General features: G+C 40.2%; 1 protein-coding gene across 1 annotated transcript; it reads left to right on the top strand.

The window, feature by feature from the left end:
* Positions 1-5,755: 5,755 nt before the first annotated feature.
* On the top strand, positions 5,756-21,419 carry cop1 (COP1 E3 ubiquitin ligase). The gene is made up of 20 exons (XM_037084492.1): positions 5,756-6,464; positions 6,586-6,645; positions 7,776-7,873; positions 8,392-8,456; positions 9,168-9,287; positions 14,141-14,209; positions 14,444-14,503; positions 14,668-14,747; positions 15,041-15,104; positions 15,772-15,886; positions 16,351-16,486; positions 16,697-16,840; positions 17,165-17,273; positions 17,438-17,519; positions 17,611-17,727; positions 18,601-18,718; positions 19,424-19,548; positions 19,716-19,876; positions 20,227-20,271; positions 20,800-21,419. Exons 1-20 carry the CDS (start codon positions 6,112-6,114, stop codon positions 20,815-20,817), a joined length of 2,139 nt encoding a protein of 712 aa, XP_036940387.1. The 5' UTR covers positions 5,756-6,111; the 3' UTR covers positions 20,818-21,419.
* The last annotated feature ends 1,543 nt before the right edge of the window (positions 21,420-22,962 follow it).

A 22,962-nucleotide genomic window follows, 5' to 3' on the forward strand; every position in this document is an offset into this window, starting at 1 on the left:
TCATTTAGTGCGTCCTGCTCCAAAATATGGCTGCAAGGTGAATCACAGTAATAAAAAAAAAAAAAAAAAAAAAAAAGACAAAGTCACTCCAGAGGCAAATTGCAGTGCAGTGCAGAGTGCTGCAGCCCTAGCTTTCCTATCATTTCTGAGAGAGGACAAAAATATTAGTCCGTTAAATCATGGATCGGCGTCTGCGCGTCAGCTCCTCTTGGTTTTGTTGTGCGTCTGTGTGCGCTCCAGAGAGTGACTTGCTGCTCTTCTGCACCGGTCCATGCAGTAGTAGTAATATCCTCCTCCATTCACTCCTCCATCTCTCTCTCTCTCTCTCTCTCTCTCTCTCTCTCTCTCTCTCTCTCTCTCTCTCTCTCTCTCTCTCTCTCATTCTCTCCAGTCCAAAGGGTTTTCTTTTTTCTTTTTTTTTTGTGTCAGGCAGGGAGCCCCTGCCCGCCTGACATCACCGGTAGGGGAAGAAGTGTGTGGAGCTGGTGGAGGGAGAGGGGTGGCGTCCTTCCCCTTGCCTTGCCTCACACTTGGGTTTTACAAGGGAAATCCTCTTCTCTCCTCATCCCCCTGCCCAGTCCTGCTGTGCATCCCTCTGATGCAGAGGGGAATCAGGAAAGGGGTTGTAAAGTCTATTTATGGATATTTTTATATATATATATCATTCTTGTCTTGCTCAAGATACCTTTTGAGGTACTTGTTCTCTACTTTTCCCTCCATACCACAATATTTAAATGCACGAGTAATAGTGATAATAACCAAATAATATAGAGAGAGTTTTCTTTTTTTAATTATGAACACTTTTATACTTTTGAGTACTTAAGTACCGTACTTACATACTTTCGCTTGATTGACATTTTCAGTGCAGGACTTACTCACTTAAAGGAGTACTTTCATATTGTAAGTATTGCTGATTTTACTTATAAATTTGAGTGCTTCGTCCTCCACTGGCGACGCGTTGTAAAGTAAATGTTTTCATATAACATGGTAAGTTATGTATCAGAAGTAAAAGCACTCTTTGTGTCCCATATGAGTGTTGTGTCATTGTGGTTCTGTTACTGGATTATGCATGTATGTGTAAGCAGCTGCAGCAGCCGGTTACATCCACAGAAAAATCAGCGCATTATAGCACATCATTGCCTTTGTGCTGAAAGCCTGAGTGTGCAGGGTAGCCTGCTGTGACATAAATGCAGCAGAAGTTGTGAAAAGTACAATAATTGTGTCCAAAACGTGTCCACCGCTGCCCTGTCCATGTGGACAGGGGTGGAAAAAGTATCCCGCCCTTCTCTTGATCTATCTATCTCATTTTCTCATGTTCTGGCTCTCTTCAGCGGTACAACACAGTCAGGCACAACATCTGTCTCACACATGAAAGGGTTCTTTTGCGAGGCTTTTTATCATCCTAATATGTTACCTGCTTTATGCCGAACACTTGTGCTCATGTAGCCCAAACCAGGGCTGGAAACACAGAGAGAGGAAGCAGCGGGTCAGAGAGGGGAGGTGTATGGAGTAATACATGGAGGGATGTTTTACAATAATTAAACAGAGAAGAGTGGAGTAAAATGTTGAATTATTATTTTTTTATTGATTTGGCTGTATGAAGAAATACAATAGTTATCTTAATCAGGTAAAACCCAACAATCAGTATTCAGCTGCACACACCTCTCTGGAGCTTTCGACCTCATCAGAAATGTTCTCAAAATGCACTCACACTAAGGTAACTTTTCCCATTTCTAGATCTTTTTTTCAGGAAATGTGTGTGTATATTTCCGTGCGTTTTGGGAAATGTTTATTTTTTAAATCTCCATTTCATAAACGTCTATATGCTCACTCAAACAGAACGGGAATTTGTATTGAATTTGTACTTGATTCTAGCTTAGTCAGCAGGGGAGGTGACTACAGAGTACATGTAAATCTACCTGCATGCCCCACACTGACTTATTATCCACCCCTTTCAGCCAGCCAAAACATTAAGGACATTAAGGTTTTTGCAGAATCCTCTATGTCCTGATCCTAAGTATCTCAAACTTTGCATTTGTGTTGCTCATCATAGATCAATGAATGTGCTGACTCATCAAAAATACCTTGCAAATGGAGAAATGGCTTTGGCAACTTGGGCAGGCCCTTCCAAATCAAGAGACAGGTGCAGTTACTGCTGTTTCCAGATATGGCAAACAAATCTATACTGATCTTCAAAATGCTGTAAAACTTTATAGCTACACTATACTGTCAGCTGCGTGGAGACCTTTGTGTTTGCCCTTTTGTGGGATTGATTGGTGTTCATGCTCTTGACATACAGCTCCTGTATTCAATCATGTTGCACTCCCTCATTATGAACTCTCTGAATGATAATTAATAAAAACAGAGGCCACCACAGGCAGCTGTTGCTGTTCAACACCATCTCAAACATTGCTCCGTTCCTCTCCCTGAGACCCCATTATTTTTTGCCAGGCTCAATTTGCAAACAGGGCCCTTGCTCAAAGCTGGAGATGGAGATGGAGGAGGAGGCCACTGGCAGTTATGGCAGGGGCCCCCGAAGGGGCAAAAACGGTTCCTAAAGAGTGGGAGGCAGGAATTCCACAATCCCAGCCTGCCTGACTGAGGGATCTGCCTGCTAAACATTCAGCTTTTTCTGCTGGCCAAGTGTCCTTTGAAATCCAGCTGCAACTGTGTTGGAAAAAAAACAAGAGGAATAGGAGGGGTGGATTTTAGAGAAAGCAACAAAAAAGGGAGGGAAAGGGAGGATGAAGGAGAAGAGACAGGAGAGAAAGAGAGTGACATAGCGGTGTGCAGTGTGTGGTAGAGTGTGTGTGTGTGTGTGAATGTCTGAATGGGCGTGCTCCACCGGGGCCTCACCCCCTGCTGTAAGGGACCTCCACAGATTATCCTTCATCTGAGCTTGTCGGTCTTGACCCCAATGACCCTGAGGCCCACTCTCTGTCTTCCCCTCACACACACACGCGCACACACACACACACTCACTCATTTGTCTCTCCCCACACCCTCATTATTTCCTCTGTCACTCACTCTTTCTCTCTAACCTCTCTACTACTCACTAACCTCCAACGCACCAACACTGCTGACCCCGCAACTCCACCCCGTTACCACTAAACACACGCACACACACAAACACACACACTCACCAAAAACACATACACATGGTCTCACATGCAAAAGACTGGGGACCCAATAGGAGAAAATCCAGGCTGATGGCAGGACAAATGATGAGGGGTAGAAAGAAGAAAAGGGGAGAAAGAAAGACGGCAAGCTTTTCACCACCCCTGGTATGAAATAGAAAGGGGGGGGGGGGGGTCGAGGGGGACAAATGCAACATGGTGTATATACAGTACTGCAGGTGTCTGGCTCAAAGGATCTTATTCAGAGTCACTTGTTGAATGTATGGGGTTATCTAAGATGTTCAAATTAGAAGCTTAAACTGATATTTGTGTCTGAAGTTTTACAAAGTTTCACACATTTATATCTTTGTTATTATCTTTCTTCAGTTTCCAATCCCTCCTACCAATCCATAAAACCTAGGGGCCATATCCAAAGGCATGAAAAGCAGTCCCAAAATGCAAAAATAAAAAAAGCCCACATATTTCCCATTTTTTAAAGCGTAATTGTTGAGTGATCCTGCTTTAGAGTCATGTGTTAAATTGAATCCAGCATGATTGACCTCTGCGGCGCACAGAAAGACTTTTTAGTCTACCAGGTGGTCCTTTTCAGGAAAAATTAATTTACTCTTCAGTGTATCCAGTGATTTTCCTCTTGCTGAAACCCCTATTAGACATCCTAACGGAGCTCCTTAAAGATACATATAAAATTCTTCCACAAATAAAAACATGGGAAAATCCATGTTGTGCGTGACTGCATGGAGGACCCCCTTATTTGCCCACGAGGAGGTAAAAATGGAAAAGCAAGTAGCAGGCTGGATAAACTGTGAGCATGAATATGTTAGTGCTATTCAGGTTTTATTTGCAAAGCTGTAGGTGGATGCTTGAATGACATGACACTGTTTTTTTTAGCCCATGACCCACCCACCCTCTTGTTTTTGATGTAAAGACGAGATCATCACAAGAAAAATGACAAATATGAGGACACACGGAATTTCTATGGTTGACCGAAATCCAAATTATATTTAACTACTGTGTCCGTGTCATCCTGAAGCATAATCATAATCCTATAATTCTCTAAAGGGGGACTTCTTTTTTAACACTTTAGTAATAATTTATTGTGATATGTGATTTTTCAGCATTATTATAAAATATGGGATGCTGATCACAACATCTTGCAAAACTACTGTAATGCCCTTCATTTCCGTTTTTAGTTCATGCAACATGCAACATTATTAGTTTTGCAGTGGTGTTTGCTGTTGTTGTATATGCTGAGCTTAAGATAAGAATTTCAGCGTAATGAGGGGGAATCATCTGCCCCCCCCCCAAAAAAAACCTAACAAAAAAACCCTGAACATTGATAAAAGTTTAGTTTAAAACATTATGTCAGTCTAAAAAATGAGTGACAAGAAAAATGCAAACGCAAAATACTTTACTAGAGCACTTTACAATGAGGATACATTAATTACCATTACTGAATGCAGTAATGAACATTAACATTAGCAGTTAATTAACAGTTAACTTGTCAAGTAATCACTTACTAATGGCGTTACTGTTGACTAAGTTTTTAATTTAATAATTAATAATAATTTAATAACGAAGATGCTATTACCATTAATACAGCAAGTAACCAGTATATGTTTTAATGAGGGACTGTTTAAGGGAATGCTCTTTGTAAACTATTAAACAGGGCTGGGAGGGTTACTTTAAAAATGTATTCTCATACAGTTGCTAATAACATGAAAAAAAAAAAAGTAGCCAGGAATGTAATCCAAGTATCACAGTATTGAAGTTATGTAACTTGATTACTATCCATTACTTTTGGATTATTTCAATACCAAACACATGCAAACAAAGACAAGATGAATTAAATGACAATGAATTTCATTTCATCTTTTGTCTTTTAGTCAAACACTTGTGTATTTGGCGTCACTCCAAACCAAACTGATGCTGTGAGACTTGTGTTGATGTCATGTGTGTGCATGTGCATGACGACAGACTAGTATATCATATTTAATTTGAAGCTGTAATCCTGTTAGCAATAAATGATAATTGGACACAATATTTGACTGTTTATTAACTGTTAGTTAATACTTATTACTGCATTAACTAATGTATTTAGTTTATATTTTAAAATTAAAACATACCCAGGTTTGATGTGTTTTACCTGCTTCCTTGTTGCCTCAATTCTGTATTGTACTGTATTGTATTTTCTGTGAAAAGAAAAATCTCAACCAAAGATCCAATTCAGTTCCATCAAATGCAGAACAAGGCTACACATAATGAAACGACATAACAAGGTAATGGCATCTGGTTCAAAAACAACACAAACTGCAGCCTAACAAATTCCCAAGAGCTGAAATAGCATGTCCCAAAAACTCAGTTTCACAAAAGTAGTTCTACCTACCTTTATTACTTATTTGTTATCAGGTTTCATTACAAAAAAAAGGCGGGTTTTATTTTTCTGTTCATTAGATATTGAGCTGAATTCGTCCAGAAAGGTTATTTGTTCAGCTGGCTTAAAATCACAGTACTAAAAAAACAAATGAACTACTGTGGTATTTGGCATTTCCATCAGCGCAGTTAAACTCCTTCTCGCTAGGGGGCGGTATTTGAAGTCCGGGATCACACTGCGTACCTGGGTAATCGAGGAAACTGAAGAGATTCATCTCTTCCTCTCCGTAGCTAACAGTAGCTAGCCGGCTAATCTCTGCACAACGCAGTTGTGTTTGCTACATTGTCCGTTTCAGTGCTCATGTCTTTTCGTCCTTTATATCGCAGTGTTTTTCTAACACACCGTCAGTGACAAACGTGAGGCAGACACCAATAGACAAGTTTAAATACGCTGGATGTTTGACCACTGTGGCTTTCTCCCAGAATGCTAGCTACAAGAATGCCAGTTAGCTAGCCAACCCGCTAAAGTAGCCAAATAGCAGCACTGTCCGGATGCTTTGAACAGCAACGCAGCGGATTTCGGGGAGTTTCTAGTCGGCCTTGCATGATGTCAAGCAACCGGCCACAGCAAAACGCTGTGGGGGCGAATTCAGTGCCCGGCACAAGTAGCAGTAATACGGCATCCACTGGGAACTCAAACGGTAGCGGTGGGAGCAACGCCGTCACAAGTAATGGTAACAATTCTGGAAATGTTGTGCCCTCCCGGACCTTCGGAGCAGCCGGTGAGGGCGCCTTGTCGGTGCCAACTTTGGCCGCCGTGCCGTCGTCCCGGGGCGCGTTCGCTTCTCTTAGCAGACCTTCTGCGTCTTCGGGTAGCAGAAAGAGATCCCTCCATCAAACACCCCTGTACAACGGCCTCCTGAACTCATACGAAGATAAGAGCAACGATTTTGTCTGGTGGGTTTTCTCAGCTTTCCTGTGGTTTGTAGTTGCGGCAGAGTATTAAGAGCGTTTCATAGGTTTAAACGTAGAATTCTGACATGTACTTAACACATTTTTGTCCCTTCTACTTTCCCAGTCCCATCTGCTTCGAGATGATCGAAGAGGTACACATGACAAAGTGTGGGCACAGTTTTTGGTAAGAGTTTTGGTGTGAGTTGTAGCTCAAGCGGTGGGATCGTTGTTCCACAGAGATCAGTGACACACGTCCCATCGAAGAGCTGTTCAGACTCCCAGCAGAGGAAATTATTGTCAAGAATAACAAAATTGTGCTGAATGTCAGACTTATGCCATGTAAAAATAATGGTTGGCATTACAGGGGAGAACATGCAACTGTGTTCTCCACCTGTCAAACACTTTACCTAAATATTCATACCTAAATCCTAGCCAACCTGACTGTGATGCCCCTGCTCATGCCCTCACAGTATTTTGACTGAAAACAGGTCTAAACAATCAGACAGTCACTGTGTGTGCATGTAGGTGGAGTGACTCCCAGTGAGGTCTGCGTGATGTGACCGAAATCTAATTTTCAAATATAATAGATTTTAAATCCAGATTAAAATACATTAGAGCAGCAAGGGTTAGGTCATTAATTGTCAACTTTTCAGTTGACTACATTTTTTGAAAAAATGTAATTCTCTGACTCCAGCGGCATAAATGTGAATATGTTTAGTATGTGGATGAAACAAGACATTTCAGGGCTTGCCTACGATGCATATCACTATATAGCACATTTTGTGCTTGCTGTTTTGTCTTGGCTGGTTTTGGTTTTTCTGATGGGAGTTACTCCATTCTGCGGCACATTCATTTTCCTCCATGTTTGTGTGTGTTGCCTAAATGCAAAATTCCTGTTCCATTCGCACTGTGCGGAAGAAGGCAAAGCGTCATCCAATGATAAAAAATATTGCCATAGAAACTGTGACTCAGTGGAATAAAAAAAAAAAAAGCTCATGACATGAAATGATGGGCATCTTCCTATTATAACTTGTGCCAATATTGTCATATATTCATATATCAGACAGTAGAACTACTGTCAGACATGAAAGTTGTATTTGCACATACTGAAATAATTTCAACATAATGCTAAAACATTAATGAAAACATGTCTTAAAGCATCATGAGAATAGAGGAGACAAGCTTATCTGTGCTTGGTTTCAGCTACGAATGGCTAAACTGAATCACTAGTACTGTAACAGGTTTCTTTGGTCCTCTTTTCCTATTACTGTTCCTGTAATTTCCACAGTATTAAGTTGTTTCTCCTTCCTGCAGTTTCAAGTGTATCCGCCAGAGTCTGGAGGACAGCAACAGATGTCCCAAGTGCAACTATATTGTCGATAACGTGGATCAGCTTTACCCAAACTTTCTTGGTGGGTATTTTCAAAACGAGGTTTGATTATGTCTAAGCTATGTCTGTATTCTTTTCTGCTGTCACTGATGGTCACAAGACAAATCGGAAATCGAAGTGTTGTGACAGAATGATTCGTGAGAATTTACGAATTTGCATGTCAACACACAGTTTTGTCACAGAACATATCCACTGTTCTGTACAACAGTGTGGTCTCAGAATGAAAACTTTCTTTTTGTATTATTTTAAAATGTAGTTAAATTAAAATAAGGATTATGTTGTCACACCCTGGCCACTTATCAGTTCACTTATCAAATGCCATGAAAGCACACTTGGTGTGTTTCTTCAAGTACATAACCCAGCCATCATGGTAATGAAGCTGCTTGTGATGTCATTGCTGTCTCTGTTTTACTTACCACAATGAAACTCACAATTTAAGTGGCTCTCTTGTTGTGTTTCTGTCGTACTCACAAAACTTTTCTTCCTTCCTCGTGTACCCCTTCCCAACCACGGACTCCACACCACCAACACATGTTCCAGTAAATGAACTGATCCTCAAACAGAAACAAAGGTCGGAGGAGAAGAGACTAAAACTAGATCATCCTGTAAGTACAACACACGCGATGTAAATCATTTCAAAATTGTACATTTTTTTTTCACTCTCAATTTGGGCTATTCAGGGCGGGACAGTTGAACATTTATTACTTCAACATTCTGTGTAAAAGGTACAAAGGCAGTATACCAGGGGGTGATTGTTGACTCCTTTGCGGAGGTCTGCGTAAAACGAATAAGCCAGCAAGGTGACAGGACGGGACAGGGGTTTGACGTTTTAACAATGTGTAATGTGAGCATTACAATATTTATTCTAAATCTAAAATGGATTGAAATGACTTTTCAATTTCCATCATCAAAAGTCTTTAAGAAGACACTTCCTGGTAGCTGCATCTGCACTTTCAGATGCTTACCCTGTATGCGCGAAGATTATTAACTGACTGGTACTGGAGAAAACTGGAGTTTGGGGCTTTATTTTCATCTTCATAGATCCTTTATTGATTTTCTGGGAAACAGGGTTTACTCGGGATTAACTTCCCAACAAAATGAACTTCTGTCTTTTATTACTTGTTGATTAATGTTACAATGTTATGCCAAGGTATAGACAAAACAAAACTGCTGCTGTTGTGATGGTATTGTGTAATCTTTGTGTAAAAAGGGCTAATGTTAGAAAAGTAAGTTGCTCATGTCACAACCTAGCTCACAGGGCTATCACAGAGTGGGGGTTTCAACACTTGACACTGATGGGTGTCTCTGACCTCCAGAACGGGTCCAGGTGGCAGTTGTTCCAGGACGCATTAAATCCTGACCAGGAGAACTTGGACCTGGCAAATGTTAACCTGATGCTGGAGCTCCTGGTCCAGAAGAAGAAGCAGCTTGAGGCGGTAAGTTAGGGCCAGAGGATGGTCAGACGTGCATTTTTCTTTAATTCCAACCAGTTCTGTTGTTTACATCTGCTCGTTGGCTGCTTAGATTCACACAGGGCTGGACAATACTTCAGGGTAAAAAAGTATACTGAGGGTTATTTTTAGTCACCCGTGACTCACAACATGTTATTCGATGTTAATGGAGGAAGTTATGTGGTCACTTACCTAATGCATGATTCTCAGAGATTAATTTAGGTCAGTGGCCTGAGGAAAGAAACTGCTCTGTAGTCTGTTGGTACGGCACTAAAACAGATTTTACTTAATTTTGCTGTTGTCATGTCACAGTCCCTGATCACCAAGCATCCTGTTTAAAAAAGTAAAATAGTGTTGAAAGTATCCTACATCTCTTTTGTCCACATGGGTTGCCAGAATCAGCAAAAAATAAACTTCTTTGTAGCTGCCTAATTGATAATTGTAGGCCTTATTGTTCTTGGTCTTATAAAGTCTATTTTGGTGAACGCTGCAAAGTTCCTGGAATCAGTGGTTAGATCCATCTCCTCACATCGGAAAGGTCCTATATTTTAATCTGTTTGCCATCCCTCTGCAACTCTGCAGGGGATACATTTTGGACCACAGCCAATAATCTTGACAGTAAGAAATTAAAATATAAATTCCATCCCGGAAGAGGTAAGTTGTTATATCCGGTATATAGTACCAGCTTTTCTGCAAGGAGATGGATCAGGCAGTGTTGAAAGAGTCCAGAGTTGCTGAGTCATATGAATGGTATTATTCAGTACTGGTTGACATGGTCATTGTGGTAGAGGGTATGTGTGTTTCCTGGATTGCACAGACACTTGGTGGGTAATTGTAAAAGCTGTTATACACCACTGTTTGAATAGCCTGGAACATCCCCTTTTTTCTTGTTTTTGACAGTCCATGTGACAAGAAAACAAGTCATTGGAAAAGAGAAGTAGGAGCTGCAAGCTATCCCGTTGACTTGTGCTGTGACACATCAGCACAGCCAGCAGCATTTTTTAAAATCCTAACCAGTTCTGAAGTTGAGTTGCCCCACTCACTGACTGTCTGCTTGTGAATTGCCAACACTCTGAAACTAAGACAAAAGAAAGGAACAGAGCATTGTTCACATTGTTGAGATTGCCTTCCAGAGGGGAGCTACAACTTTAGGTCTTTATTTCTGTGTCACGCACACACACAAACACAGACATTATTTCTCTGTCTGGCTGTCTTATAAACATAAACACACTAGTGAGACCTATGACACATTTATTGGTAACTGTGTATCTGTCTGTCGATAAGTAACAAGAAATTGTAAAACACAGCTCAAACACACACCCTCTCCCAGTCTCATCTGGCACAAGTTCTCCTCACCTCTTCTCTCTGTGTGTTCATGAGCCTGTAGAAAGTTATTAACACATTTCATTGACCTTTTCTGTTCCTTTTGGCTGCTCCAGCCTGTCATGGTTACCATGTCAAACTCTATTTCTCATGTTGATTTGTTTATGCAATTCAGTTCGGACATAAAAGAAGCGCTGCACACCTTTTATGCAAAAAGGGTCAAACAATCACAGCTGTATTTGCCTGCTGATCAGAGGAGTTCGTATTAAACATGCAATCTATTGATAGGACCTGTGCCACCAGCCAAATGCATAGGATGACAACCTGTGAATGAGACAAAAAAAAAAACAACTTTGCTTCAGAATCACTTTAAAAGTTTGCCCACGTAGTGTTGCTTTTATTTGTCTGCTTTAATGCACACACTGACTTTCCACGCCTATCCATTTCTCTGTCCCAGTCCTAGTTATGTATCTGCTCTGTGGACTTGTTCTGTCAGCAGTATGTTTTTATAAAGTCACTTTCAGTCATTTTTTTCACAGCACATAAATAATTTTTTTCACAGCAGATGAGCAGACATAAGTAGGCATATATTATTAAGGAGAGGTTGCATCACAGTCAGTGCATTTATAGGAGGCATCTTATATCAGGGAAAATGAATGTCAGTAGACAGGAGGGTTAAAAATGCTAAAAAGGGCTGCCAAATATACTTGAATGTAAATAATCATAAGGTAATGTTTTATCATGAACCAACTGTCTGCTGTTAACCATGTTCAATTCGCCATGCCATGTGCCAACCATCTGTTGCAATACCTAAATCTACACCTGTGCTGTCAGACAATATTTCTTGTAACATATATCAGTTGACAGTAGATCTTTAATCAGTGATCTCAAAGGTACTGCCAAAAGCAGTCTACTTTTATATTCTGCAGAATTCTCATTTTTACATCAGATCAGATGTAAGATGTCAGATTTATGATCCATGCTCCTCTTTATTCTTTTCATATTTCCTTTTAATGAATGTGAATTCTGATACTGAATTGTTCATTCAGCCAACTGGCTGCAGTCGCTGCTTTTATTTATTTCTCAAGACACATTCTTGATACATTTCTTTGTATGTTGGTTCTTATTTGAACCAACTTATTTGCCTCTGGGCAGATCATGAATTTCAGCTCATCAGTTGGATCATTGAAAATTTTAGATCTTCATGTAGAGACTTTATTTGGTGGCTGCATCAAATCCACCCTATCTAAGGGAATTGAATCATTACTGATGCAAAGGATAAGAATAGCATCTTACAATTTAGTTTTCTAGTCTTAATCACTGTGTCAAACAAATTATCAGTATGTTTGTGAGTGATAAGGGGTTCAAGGCGTAAAGGCACAATCCTTGATGGAAATATCTGCAGTGGATGTATCCTACCTTCTCTGGTGTTTGTATTAGTTTAGACCACATACAGAAATGGCCAAGTGAGAGCATCAGCTGAAAATATGACTTGACTTCCTGCTTTTGGCTTATTTTGTTATGCAAGACATTCGAAATATGAGAAACTTCTAACCACAGTTGTCAAAAATGATCTTCCAACACCCATAAACCCATGGGTTTGGGATTGTTTCCTGCAGCTGAATTGAATAACATGTTTGCTCCAAATAATCTGCGCCTCATTTTCATAATAATTTTTTCTTCACAACAGCGCTCAAGTTTGAGTGGAAGCACGAGGGTTGGAAAGAGTGCTAGAGAATTTACTATAATTTAACTTTAAAGAAATTATATTTATGTAAAGGTAAAATGACAGATACAAGCACAACGTTTCCAGTTAATATATACCCTGAGTAGACATAACACTAACTGTACAGATTTCAAACTTTAGACACCATAGTGGTGCAACAAGCATTACAATGCTGCATTCATTAAATAGGCCGACACATTACCAGCAGAATGAAGCATCACCAAGGCCAGAAGGCCAGGGGTCAGAATCATGATTCCATTTTTTTTGTCCCGCAAATGGGGAAAATTCTGTGTTGCAGCAGCCAAAGGAAGTAATATTACAATAAACACTGGTAATAGTTAAAAATAAACAATATAATAAAAAATGTAAGACACAGAATAGACTCATACATACATACATACATACATACATACATACATAATATTATACAATATGAGCTGTGTAATTATAAACAGTTTGGCAGTGTATTGTTATTTACCAATCAGAAAACTGAAAAAATTGTCACTTAGTGCAAACCAACAATGGGAGATGGGTTGTGTGTGTAGTTTGTGTTGCACAGTGAGGTCGACTGGGAGCACTGATGGTTATGAAGTCTGGCAGCAGCTTGGAAGGAAGGACAGGCGTGACCTCTCCTTCACACACTCGGGGTGCACCAGTCACAGTGGTACGCTGGCATCACAGTGGCTGTTCGGCTCTGGAGAGTGAGTTACAGCCGTCAGTGAGTACGCAGATGTGTTCGGCTCTCTGAGCGGTGTCCTGTGAGCCGCGTACCCCTCCACCCGTTTTTTCAATGCTGGGTCTTCCGGCGGCGCAAGGGTGGATATGGCCCCCCGTTTAATCAAGGATGTTTACTCAGAACGTGTTTAATAACGCATGATAATGTCAGAGGGAGAAGAAAAGCGCCTGGGTACGGCGATAAGAAGGGGAAAAAGGACCTAGACACGAAAGATGCAGGCTGCGGCGATGAAGCTACGCTAGGAGAAACGGTTTCGTTAGCCTCCGTTCGCGACGCCATAAACGAAACCATGGCCAAAGCAATGTCCGAACTGAAAAATAATATCTCTGACCAGCTGTCGGACTTCCAGAGCAGCGTTCGAGTGGACATTAAAAAACGACTCTGCGAAATGAGAACAGACGTTAACCGGAAGATGGAGGAGACGGCGAGTGGAATAGAAGCTACGTCGCGGAGACTTGAAGAAGCCGAGCGGCGCATCGGAGAGCTGGACACATTTGGTGTGGAGGTGGATGCGGTTTCGACCCAGGTGCAGGAAATCCAGCTCGAACTCAAATCAAAGCTCACCGAACTTGAAGGACAGTCGCGTCGCAATAACATCCGGATCGGTGGTATCAAGGAAGGGACCTCAATGGTTCGCTTTGTGGAGCACCTCATAAAACCTTCACTGCTCATTTGTTCTCATTGCATAGGGAATAGAATCAGGCCCATGTCCAATATCCTGGTCCAGCCCAGGTGGGACCAAAACCCTGCACGCATCTTTACATTCAATCAATGAACATATACATTTCGAAAACATGTATCTGTATTGAATACATCCATGAACAAACTAATTTATACAGTAATACTTGCACATATTTTTTCTCTTTTTATCAAACAATCAAGATGATGAATATGAGGCAGCAGAGCTCCAGTATGCAACCTGTTTCGTTTTTCCCACTGGTGCTTAAACCTTTTGTTATATGATCTTCTTGTCAGAGAATGACAGAAGAGGTAAAACAATTAAAAATAAATTTAAAAAATCCATGTTTAATGTCTGTTCTCTCTCTCCAATAGGAGTCCCAAGCTGCTCACAGACAGATCCTAATGGAATTCCTCAAAGAAGCCAGAAGAAACAAGAGAGAGGTACTGTAACATTTACATTCATAATATCTTGATTATAGCATTGCTGCAGTATGATCATCTGTTCAGAACACAATGGAATTGTCAAGAAAATGTAAAAATGTACAGTATCTATGTATTGGAGAAAAGTCATTGATATTACATGATAATACATTAGCTTAAAAATAGAGAAGGTTTATGTTTGTATTAATTTGTAAAAGAAATATAAGATGTATCTGTTTATGGCTCTGTCAACAGCAATTGGAGCAGCTGCAGAAAGAGCTCAACTTTCTTGAAGAGGATATTAAGCGTGTTGAGGTAAAGTAATAGAGAACCTATTATTTGTAGCCAGTCGCTCACAGAATGTCCTAAAGGTTAAGAGGAGCAGTGCACAGGATTATGAAATCATATTATATTGTCAAACTGCGATCAGCATCACAGCTTGAGGTAGAAAAACATGTTATTTCTCTGTAATTTTCCAGGAAATGAGCGGGCTGTACTCTCCAATAATGGAGGCAGAGTGTACAGTGCCAAATGTTGAGGCTCCCTCACCAGCACCCAGGTACATCTCACTTCTGTGCTTTACCCAGTCATATGTATTTACAGCAGATGATTCCATCATCATAATGATACAGCCAACCGCACTCTTCTTTGTTTACCTTTAAAATCATTCTCAGCTCAGATGATCCTTACTGATGTTCTGTATTTTGTTCTGTAATAACTTTAATCTTTATGAGCATCTACATAACAAACGGTGTGTGTGTGTGTGTGTGTGTATATGTAGTCAAGATGTTATGGGATCCTGTATTACTGTATTGTGTTCCTAATATGTCTGTTTGTTTGTTTGTTGAGTAGCTGCAGTAGTATTATTGACCCACCAGATTACAGCCAGCCTCCAGGATTTGGCGGAACAACCCAGGTAAGTACGAGAAACGGACTGTTTGATTAATACTGAGAAAGCATCAAAAAACCTCAGTCCACGAAGAAAAGCACACAACCTGTATCCTATAACTGTGCTTTCTAAACAAGCCATCAGGACTTTCACATGGTGGTGATGTCACAACTATACATTCACTGCCCTCAGCAATGCTCCAGCACAGCTTTGCTGGCAAAAAAAACATTACTTCATACACACCCAAAGTAAAACATGTGAACCTGACAATCAGCTTAATATGAAGCCTTTTAAAGCCTTTTCTAAATTTCTAACCTTCATTGAAAGTGAAATTTGTTTTTTCCATCATCTAGTTGGATTTTACTTGACTTATAATCTTGAACTTTTTGTTTACACATCTTGTAATACTTTTTGTGATATGAGTGCAGGCCACTGGTTATACCTCTGAAGGAACATGTGAAACAGTCTCTCGATTACAAAAAAACTCTTTACACAAGTTCTCACAAGGCTTGGAAAGATACTGATCCTGATACTGACAGTGATCAGAAGGGATAGTAGACTGAGGACCTGTCAAGTTTAGGTGTATATTTCGTCTCAATGCTCACACAAAGAGGTCATGCGTATTTTAACAAAACAAATGTCAGTGGCTTTTGCGCAGACTTGACTGTACTCTGAAACACTTTTATTTTTCCAGGGCAAAAGACAGACCTGGTACAACAGCACCCTTGCATCAAGGAGGAAGAGGTTGACGGCTCATTTTGAGGATCTGGAGCAGTGCTACTTCTCCAACAAAATGTCCCGCATCACAGGTGCTAATCCTTAAGAACAGTAATTTGTCTGGTGAATCTTTAATCTGATGAGTGTCTGCTCCTCTTATTCTGTACGCCATTGGAGAAACCAGACCACAGTTGCATGAAGGAAGGACAAGGGATAATGCTTCAGTTCTTAGAAGTGGATATTCGATGGATGGATGGATGGATGGTGTTTGCCTCGCTCCAGTGTTATTACAATTTACTATTTCATAAAATGAAACCACAGCTACCACATAGTTCACCGACTGCTATGTCAGAGTGGGTGTTTCTGATGAAAAGTCTCAGTTCTCAGCGTGTTTTTTTTTTGTATGTGATGTTAATGTGATAATTTATTGATGTTTAAACTTGACACAAAGCTCCTGCAACATTAAGTATGGAGCTAGTACCCCCCCCCTTTTATCCTCAACACAGTGTGTTGTCCCTGTCAGCAGTATTTTAACAAGTGTGTTTTTTGTGCTCAGAGGAAGGCAGGAACTTGAACCAGCTGGATGACTTCATGGAGTGTCTGTCTAAGTTCACCCGTTACAACTCTGTGCGGCCACTCGCCACCCTCTCTTATGCAAGTGACCTCTATAACGGCTCCAGTATTGTCTCCAGGTACAAAGCAGAAAACATTTAACTTGTATATTTCTCTTTTACACTTTGTGGCGCTGATCGTTGAAGGCTCAGTGTGTAATTATTAACATTTTGGATAGATCTTACTGGCTTCATGATGTTCTCTGTTTCTGTTTATCGTAACAAGCACAAATAGGTTTTATATCAGTAATATCTTTACTGACCCACTCACTGTTGTCACCTCGGTTTCAGTATTGAGTTTGACCGTGACTGTGACTACTTCGCCATCGCTGGTGTAACCAAGAAGATCAAGGTGTTTGAGTATGGCACAGTGATCCAGGATGCAGTGGACATTCACTACCCTGTTAATGAAATGACCTGCAATTCCAAAATCAGGTAAGAGAGATGAGGAGAGGAGCAGGCATCTTGGCATGCATCTTTCAGGTCCCACAATGTGGTCTTGGCAGTGGCTCTGATTTCACTGTAACCCAGATACTGGTTTGATCATTGAGTTAGGGTAAGGGTTTTCTTTTATACTTTAAGATTTCCTCTTTTCCATGGTAAAGTAGTGAGAGAAGAGCTCATAGTTTGTTTAAAGGAAGCCATACTGGGCTGTAAAAAAAAAGTAACATTTCAGATTACTCTTTACGTATTAAGAATGAGACCAACTGTAAACTTAAGTTTTAAAATAAAAAGTGATCCCAAACTCATTTGTTGTAGCTGTATCAGCTGGAGCAGCTATCACAAGAACCTTCTGGCCAGCAGTGACTATGAGGGTACCGTCATCTTGTGGGATGGATTCACTGGCCAGAGGTCCAAAGTCTATCAGGTATCATACTTGAGTCTTTGATTATTGTTGTTTCATAAAAAGTGGTCAGTTTCTGTTGTCTAGGGGAATCATCAAATACAGTGAATTGCACATTTGACTACATGGATCATTTGGTTTAAACTATCCATTTCTGTCAACAATGTCTTCCTCTACTTTATTTTCAGGAACATGAAAAAAGGTGTTGGAGTGTTGACTTCAATCTGATGGACCCCAAGCTCTTAGCCTCGGGTTCTGATGATGCTAAAGGTAACTGAGATGCTACGTCTGACAGGATCAGACCTACTTCTTTTATATTTACCCGCAGAGAAATATTGACTTGTCTGTTTTTGTGTTTCAGTGAAATTATGGTCAACCAATCTCGACAACTCAGTGGCAAGCATTGAGGCCAAAGCCAATGTCTGCTGTGTTAAGTTCAGTCCAACCTCGAGGTATCATCTGGCCTTTGGCTGTGCAGGTAAGATAAGGATGGTGTGCAGTGACTGGTCTGGTCTTTTGAAGTCACTGTAGAGGACAAAGTAATTGATATCAACTGGGGTAAATGCAGTTTTACAGTACAGCATCTGACTCAGGACTGCCAATCAGCCCAGTTTATTTCGAACATAGAACATAGAGAAAAATGCGTTGAGAATCTGGCTCATTTCCAAAATCGCAGTGAAATAACCTTGTTTTTCTCTCAGTGTGATGTATTATCATTGTTGCACTCTGACAGGGTGCACTCACCTCACACCACTGCTGTTCCTCCTCGTAGACTACTAAATTTCTTTTGTGGTCACCCAGACTCTGGTGGTCTAGACGGACTTCTGAAAACTTCATTCATGATTTTCCCAAAGGAGAAGATAAGAATTAGAAATATTCCCTTGTACACAGAAACAATCCTTCTGTCTTCTGACTTAAACACTGTATAATCAGAACTCTGTTATCCCATAGTGAATTGTGCTGACTTATTTACCCCATTCCCTTTGTCTCTAAGGTCCAAGTCCACTGAGTTTGGAAAAGGAAACCCTTTCTTGACCTTGGAGTTATTGGTTTACTGTCTGCAGTATAGCTAGAACACTGGGATAAAATCCAGCAGGCGTAGTGTAGCGTTCATTCAAAAACATACTTAATGGAGTGTGAGAAACTCACATTTTAGCAAATGTCAACAAAAGGCATTGCACCATCATTTCACCTTGGCTGCCTGCCTTGGTGGTTACTGGATCTGATTGACACTGAGAGTTGTTTCCAGTTTTGAAGGACACTTAGCAGAGCAGCCTCTCATACAGCAACCATGAGAACAGTGTTCTGGAATACCTCTCATCTAAATACATACATCTATTTTTTCTTGCAGACCACTGTGTCCACTACTATGATCTTCGCAACACTAAGCAGCCAATCATGGTGTTCAAAGGTCACAGGAAGGCAGTGTCCTACGCCAAGTTTGTCAACGGCGAGGAAATTGTTTCTGCGTAAGTCAGTTCAGCCTTTTTTTTGACGACTGTGCTTAAATAATAATTTTGGTAAATACAAGAGTGTGTCATGACAAACATCGTTTTTCCCTAATGAATATTCTTTCTACAAAGACACTTAAGGGCTTTTCACAGTGTACTTAGCCCAGGTCTAAATCTAAATCTATTCTTATTAGAAACCTCTCAAACCCAGGCTAATGGAGCTGATAGCCCCAGGCTAAGAAGTCTTTCACACTTGTGCATGGCACCTTCCGAAGTAGGCTCACCCTGACTTTAGCTTGCTAGCCCTGCACAGGAGCAGGAAGTGTATGGAGTTAACCCCTGGAATATTGACAAGGGGGCTAAACCAGTGTGCTAGAATGTTATCATAAGTCATGTGTGCCAGCAGACATTTATCCCAGGGCTAGAGAAATGCTATGCACGGTTGAAGTGAAGTCTGAACAAATGAGTCTTGGGTCTCTTGCGGAAAGTTCTTAATGTAGGGCTAAGAAATTTGCAGTGTGAAGAGCCCTTTTTCACCATTGTCTTTAGAATATATATTGACACATATTCGTTTTTTTAAGGATTTACAAAAAATAATCAGATTTACCAGCTGACATTGATAATCTTCTACTACAGATTAGTGAAAAGCAGTTCTACCAAGTCATGTTACTAAATCCACTGCAGTTTTTGAGCCATTATGTATTTATTCCCTTTAACTGGCAGTTCAACAGACAGTCAGCTGAAGCTGTGGAACGTGAACAAACCTCACTGCCTTCGTTCCTTCAAGGGTCACATCAATGAGAAGAACTTTGTAGGCCTGGCTTCCAATGGAGACTATGTTGCCTGTGGTAAGGACCCATTGTATAGAAAAAGTATTTTCTGACCATGCTGGAAATTAACCTGTGATGCAGAATTAATTTGATACTTGCTCAACAAACCAGGGGTTTTGCACCAGTCTAAAACTGATTGGAATTTAATAAAACATCACCAGTAACGTTTTTGTGTGCATTTGCAGGCAGTGAAAACAACTCCCTGTACCTATACTACAAAGGACTTTCCAAGACACTGTTAACATTCAAGTTTGACACAGTGAAGAGCGTCCTGGACAAGGACAAGAAGGAGGATGACACCAATGAGTTTGTCAGTGCTGTCTGCTGGAGAGCACTGCCTGATGGAGTAAGTTCACCTCATTATACTGCTGTTTGTGTTATTCATACTGCACTGGAAGGTAGTTCACACAAACAGGCTTATTGTTGTCATCTGTTCTTGCTAACCACATCAAGTCGATGCACACCATCTTTGTCAAGTTGGAAACATGTCTGAGCTCTGAAAAAGTTCACAAACTCAGTCTTTACATTTACCTAGCTTTACTTCCTAAAAGGAATAATAGTAATTCTGCGCTCACAATAGTCCTGTTTTTCACGTCACATTTTATTATAACAATGAAGTACTGTCTTGTAGGTGATTAAATATCCCCAAGTATTTTATGCCATGTTGTATTTTATTTAAGATGTTTTTTTTTTCAGGAGTCCAATGTACTGATTGCTGCAAACAGTCAAGGAACAATCAAGGTTTGTGTTTTGAAACTACATAACACATTCTAACAACTGCAGGCCAACAGCATTAGCAGCGGTCGAGGTGTCATGCCTAGTAAGAAAACTAGGCTAGAGTAGTTGTTTGGTAAGACAAGAGCACACACACTGCTACAGTGCCCACCTATTTCTGCTCTCTTGACTCTAGTGAGAAGTAGATTGTCTTAGATGTTGTTTTGATTAAAACACAGTACACAGACCTTGTTTTATTTTACCTTTACCTTTGTTTGTCTTTTTGTCAATGTTGTCTCAGTAATGACAACACTACTACATAGTATAGTATACAAATTTGAGCAAAGGTACATTTTTCCACCTGTATGTAAATTGGTCTGTATTGTTGGACTTAAGAAGCCCTTCCATGTGGCATAAAAGAATCTTTAAAACTGGCCTTTTATACTATAATACAGATACAGCTTATATTGTTACATATCAAATTAATCTTGATTTAACCATTAGACAGTGAGCTACTGGCACATAACTCAAGTGCTCTGTTTTCTCTTCATACAGGTACTTGAGCTTGTGTGAAGGCCCAAACACAACTTCAGTGTGGGATGGAGCCACCGTCGGCCTCTCTGTTTGATAGAGGATCAGTGTGATACAGGCAGAGCCCAGGCTGTCTGCTGAACTAGGATACACCGGGAGAGCTGAAATAAACTGAAGCTGTCTTTTTTTAATGAGCTACACATTTCAGACAGCAGTGAAGACTTTGGAGCAGGGCATCAGTATAGCAGGAAAAGATGCACTGTCATATTACTGCAGAAAATCAAGGACCTGGCTTGGGCACAAATGGAACAAAAGACTTATGAAAGCATTTTTGTTTCTTTTCAGTACAGTTATATCGGCTACAATAGAACACCTCTTGGTTTTAGGTCAAATCAAAACGTGTACCTCTTTTAATTAAGCTCTCAAGGGTACATCCAGCCAACCACTACCAGAGTGATGCATTTTCCCTTTTAAAGGCCAAAGCACAAGACTAGATGACATGCAAAAATGATGTCATCACAAGAAGCTTTTAACCCCCCATCATTGTTTGTCACTGTTTTCCCCTTTTATGTGTAGTTTTTGTGTTCTGTTTTTTTCTTTCAGATTGAGAGAAACCAGTTTTAATAAATATGACTTGAATTTCATTTTGTCAAGCGTATCGTCAGTTCCTTTTCTGGCTTCAGAGTGTAGAATGTGAGGTAGTGTTTGGAAATCATGGAAGACCAATGGATTATAGGAATGTTGAGAAATACTTTCTGTTACTGTCAGAACAAAATGAGATTTGACATGTTTGTCTGTAATCACAGTGAATCTCATGTAACTTAAGGCATTGATCTGCAATGCTACATCTAACTGGATTATTTTTTCACGTATGTGGGCTGTTTGTTGCTTGTTGAAAAATGAGAACCTCACAGAATCAGATGTGGGTCTTTTAAAGTAGCAATGGATATACTCTGCACATACTGTAGGTTCAAACATCAGAATTGAGCTGCATTGTAACTTCAGCTGTGGAGCGGTGATCCATGTTGACAACGTTGACATCGAGAGGATTTGTTAAACACCTCCAAGACCTACCTATTTTATGATAACTGAGCGAGAGAGAGGTGTTTTGTATTTGTATAACTGAATAAATTATTTCGAAACAATTTTGTCATGTTTGGTGATATTTTTACAGGAAATTTTTGGCATTTTGATTCTCTCAACTATGACCGAGCAATGTGTTTACTGTTGGTAATGGGTCTCGAGGGGTGTTTGGAGCTTGTGCAAAATGGTAATCTGTTCGGTCATCAGTCTCCCAGAACACATCCATATGAGCTGAAACACCAGAGAGCCGTTAAATTTTGGCGTGACCTCGGGGCTGTTTAATTTTATGTGTGAGACCTACTACAGCAAGCAGCTTCCATTGTGGGTCTGTTACACAGGGGGAAAAAGACATGCAGTCTTTGTGAAAGCAAAGGATTAGTGGTTGCAGGGAGAAACTTCAATGTGAAATATTTATAATTACATGTACGTTACACAGCCAAACACAGAACAGAATCACACTCAAGGATTTTTTTTGTTTTTTGGTATTGTGTTTGTAGACATGTTAAAAGCCCATTAGCTTGCATTGGAAGCTTGAACTGGAAAGGTAACATATACACACATACATGATCAGTGAACCTATGCAGTGTGAGAGCACTTTATTTATTACTGCTCATCTGTACAGGTGTTTTCAGTTAATTTGGCTAATTAGACTTCTGCTCCATATGGAGTTGTGCAGGGTTTTGCTGGGAATAATGTGAGGTTACCATCTTCGTACTATTAAGTACAGTAAAGGGGGAAATGGCCCTTCTTAAAAAAACCAAAACAAAACATTAATTGGGTGAAAATGGAATACAGTCGTCACAAACTGATGTATTGTTCATGTCCTGTGCTTTCCCTTCTTTGACATGTGTCTGAGCCTTTACAAATAGAGTGAAGGAGACCTAAGTCAAATAAGTCTGTGCACATCCGTAGTACTGCAAAGAGGGCTCATCATAAGGCACTCTGTGTATGAAAACAGAGTATTTTTTTTATCAGTTTAAACTGCAAATTATACACATATGCAGTTTGTTTATTGTTTAGCACTGATATCTAGTATGATATGCAGGTAAGTATTAAACAAAATAATGTTGAAGAGGTGGCTTGTTTACAAGGGACAGAGAAAAG

This window comes from Acanthopagrus latus, chromosome 21 (genome assembly GCF_904848185.1).
Source record: "Acanthopagrus latus isolate v.2019 chromosome 21, fAcaLat1.1, whole genome shotgun sequence".
Lineage (NCBI taxonomy): Eukaryota > Metazoa > Chordata > Actinopteri > Spariformes > Sparidae > Acanthopagrus > Acanthopagrus latus.